The following is a 3699-nucleotide window of genomic DNA, read 5'->3' as shown; positions in this document are numbered from 1 at the left end:
GCCGTTTGGAGTCGTTAGCGTCGATCAAGAGTAGCTTCCGTGGTGGGGTGGTAAGAAGGCGTAGTAATGAGTTGGTGACACAGTCACAGTGGTATGTGAGGAGGTGGTGGAAAGGAGTGAAGGATATAGGAATGTGTTATTAGTTATAATCTAAGTGTTGTTTTATGAATGTATTTCTGGAGACATTGATTGAATATCGCGCATCAAAAAGTACTTTTATCGGTATTAAGCTAAGCTGATTACGGAAGTGAACATTTCAATAATAAACGCTGAATATTCTTTGGAGTGTTGTCAATTTGTGGAGTTCCGCTATTTTGACAGCACATAAACACACTGTTGATGTGCTACTAGCTTACTCACAATTTGTATAATGTGAAAACGTGTGTCTTGTTCTTAATTCATTTTTTATATTTTTATAAAAAACCAAATTCAAGGCCTAAAAAGAATTGTAGAAGATCGCAAGTGTACATTGTTAAAGGTGTATATGAATAGGATACCGGTGATTATTTTATGACAATTTAATTTTAGACCTTGAATTAATTTCATGCTTAGTGTTGAAAGAAACTGGCAATTTGAGACATAGTTTAATAGCTGTAAGGATTCAAAATAACTATTTAGATGCTGAAAACATGAAAATTGAACTTTAGTTATTTTAATAAATGCGCCCTTGTACTTACATTGTTAATTGACTTGAAAATGGCAGGTGTTGGTTATGGACGATCTGGTATATTAGAGACAAATGTTCGTAACCAGTGGTATCGCGTGTTTGTCACTCTAGAAGATGACTACTTAAGCATTAGTTTGGACGAGAGCTGTGAAAATTCTACGACCGTAAATGGAATAAATGATTCTGGATTAGATAACACAGACGTGCCAGAATCGGTGGCTAATCAAAAGAGAATTGTACGCGTCGTGAAGTCCGATAACAATGGTTTGGGTATCTCAATTAAAGGGGGCAAGGAGAATAAAATGCCGATCCTTATTTCCAAAATCTTTAAAGGAATGGCTGCGGATCAAACGGAGCAGCTGTATGTCGGGGATGCAATTTTATCTGTAAATGGGGAAGATTTACGGGAAGCAACACACGATGAAGCCGTCCGTGCATTAAAGCGAGCTGGAAAAGTGGTTGAGTTAGAAGGTAGGTCTGCCAAATATTTTCATTAGATTCTTTAAAGCTCGACTAAAATAGAAGAAGTTTAAGACCCGATCAAAACCTAGTTTTTATTCACATGTAAATAATGCAAAGACACCGTAAGATTTTTTTAAAACGAGAAAGTATAAAATTTGAGTGCTTTGATTTTATGTCGTCTAATTACTTTTTCAGCCGTTGATGATTCTACTATTATTTAGTCATCGTCCGGATTTTTACTTTATTTTTTTTCCTGGGAATGTAGATAGAACCAGCGTAATATTTAAAGTTCTCAGTAAGAGTTAATTTAGCCAATTTGCAGGAAAGTGTATTCTGTTTAGAAACAGTTAAATGTCATATTATAACGTAAGTTACTTTAAACTTCACTTTTCAATGTAAACTTTAGTTTTCTTTTAATGGATTTCAGTCCTTGAAATATTTAAACCAGACTGGAATCGATTATACGATTGGGCGAAAAGCACAGCAACATGTAATTCCATTATCTCATTGGTTTTATTAACCCGCCTTTGCACGCGCCGCGGATAGAGAAATTTTAGTTTTCTTAGAACTGTTAAAAGAGTTCGTGCTGTAAAATATATATGTGCAATTGTCACAAACGTTACATAGAAAATATGAAACAGTTTAATATCGCTTCAGAACAAAATATACATTAAAATTAAGATATAGGCCTATAAATAAATATTGCGGAGTGAGACTCCTCGCGTGTGCCTTGATGTTACAATTGACCACGCGAGTCGTAGATCATAGTTCGATGCTCCTTAATTTAGGTTACATTTTGTACTTAACGCAAGCGAGTCTTGGCTTGCTCGGACAAACATTCTCACCATTCTGTTATGCACAAATTGTCATCTCTAGATTTTATGACTCAGCCTTTTTGTATTAAGCGTCTTTGCATTATTTATGAAATGAACCAAAGGACTAGGTTGGTTCACAGAAAAAAATAATCGAAATAATCAAATGCATTTTTCGAAACAGTATTTACAGTTAACATACTTGACTGAGTACTTATATGTGTAATTGTAACTAGCCTGTTTGTGAACTTACGTTGCTTGTCTCCTGAATGCATGAGGTTTGCTATATCGTAGATTGAGATGTGTTTTCAGAAATGTTTTAGTCTGTGCATAGAATATTATGGATGTGTTTTAGTGTCTGTTGCCTTATCAGTGCGCAAATAGGGACACAAACCCGCTAATTAGAATATTTCGTATGTGATAACTTCAATTTTGACGTGTAGCGAAAGATGACAGATTATGAACAGTGGTGATTCTTGAGAGAATTTACATCGGTTAAGATTAAACTTTTTCTCACTACGAACGAAGGCGAAACGTATAACTGAATGTACTAATTCTTAGGTACAAGGCTTAGCACCAGGTAAAGTTTCTTACCTTAGTTTCAGATGATAAAATTCTAATTAATCACCAATGTAAATTTCGTTACGAGTCGCCACTGGTTATGAATGCTGTTGAATATTGGTTGAAAGTAGGGTTGTCAACTGGCCTGTTTCTGACCGGCCTGGCTGGAAATATTGCCCTTATTTTGATTAAAGCTGGTGACCGGACAAACTTCTTACCAGTCCCTTTATGACTTTTTTTTTTTTTAAATTTAATTTGTATATAGTTCAAAGCAATTTCATCTAGTTCGAAGCATAGATTTAAGAAGTAGCTTTCATTCTGTAAATCCAAATTGTCATCTTTCACCATCATCTGTGTAGATAATTTTAAAGAGATGACAGGGACTGTATCAGGGAAAATTTGAAATTTATTTATAAGGAATTTTACACATTTATTGAGAGTGAAGAAGGACTTCTTAAAGCAATTTCCTGTACCAGTAATTGAAGTACAAGTTTAAAGAATAAATTTCATTTTCCAAATCCAAAATTTTCACGTAGGGATTAATATACTTTTCTTCGTCTGTTCCGATAATTTTAAAGAAGTGGCAGTTACTTTTAAATACAATAAAATGACCAATGCCGATTTCGGTTTAGTGAATGTATTAACGATATGCAGAATACAGATGCTAATACACTTTTGTTCATGATAGTACATTTCCTTACTATAGATGGGTCCGAACAAAGATACTTCACATTAAGACCTATATCGTAGGGAATTTTGAGGGGGTGCTTTTTTTTTTTATATATATAGAGTTGGCAACCCTAGTTGAGAGTTAGAATGTTAGTAAAGAAAGGGGAGAACCAACAGACATTTTATTTTCCATCACAAATTAACATGACTTGCAATCAAACCGGAGATGAGTTTACTATAACAGAACCACCATTACACAAGATTCATAGAATGTATTAATGTTAAACCAGGAATAATTAACCATAGGAATCCCAGATAATTTTAGATAACATGTCATCCCAAGGGGGGGGAAAGAGGAGGATCATCGAATCTGTGTAGTAATTCTTTTATGTGATTAAAGGTAAAGGAGTTGTTTTAAGTTTTGTTAGTCCGTAAGTGTACTTAAAGCCAGGGTTGGCAAAATCCATGTTTTTTTTTATTGAAAAAAACCTGTTTTTTGGTTTAAAGCTGATTTATTTTGGTTTAGGT

At 34.3% G+C, this 3699-nt stretch overlaps 1 protein-coding gene across 4 annotated transcripts in view; it reads left to right on the top strand.

The window, feature by feature from the left end:
* Positions 1 to 59: 59 nt before the first annotated feature.
* Positions 60 to 3699, top strand: part of Syn1 (Syntrophin-like 1) — a 449556-nt gene continuing 445916 nt past the window's right edge. For all 4 annotated transcript variants that reach the window (XR_014129212.1, XM_081746459.1, XM_081746458.1 and 1 more), the window contains exon 1: positions 60 to 1138. Coding sequence is in view for 3 of the 4 variants with exons in the window: in XM_081746459.1 (XP_081602585.1) it covers positions 697 to 1138 (442 nt within the window). In the remaining variant the exon portion in view is untranslated. The remainder of the gene's footprint in view (positions 1139 to 3699) is intronic.

The sequence above is a fragment of the Thermobia domestica genome, chromosome 18 (assembly GCF_964235325.1).
Source record: "Thermobia domestica chromosome 18, izTheDome1.hap1.1, whole genome shotgun sequence".
Classification (NCBI taxonomy): Eukaryota; Metazoa; Arthropoda; class Insecta; order Zygentoma; family Lepismatidae; genus Thermobia; species Thermobia domestica.
Note: the sequence above shows the minus strand (reverse complement) of the source record. Positions and strands in the feature narration are given on the sequence as shown.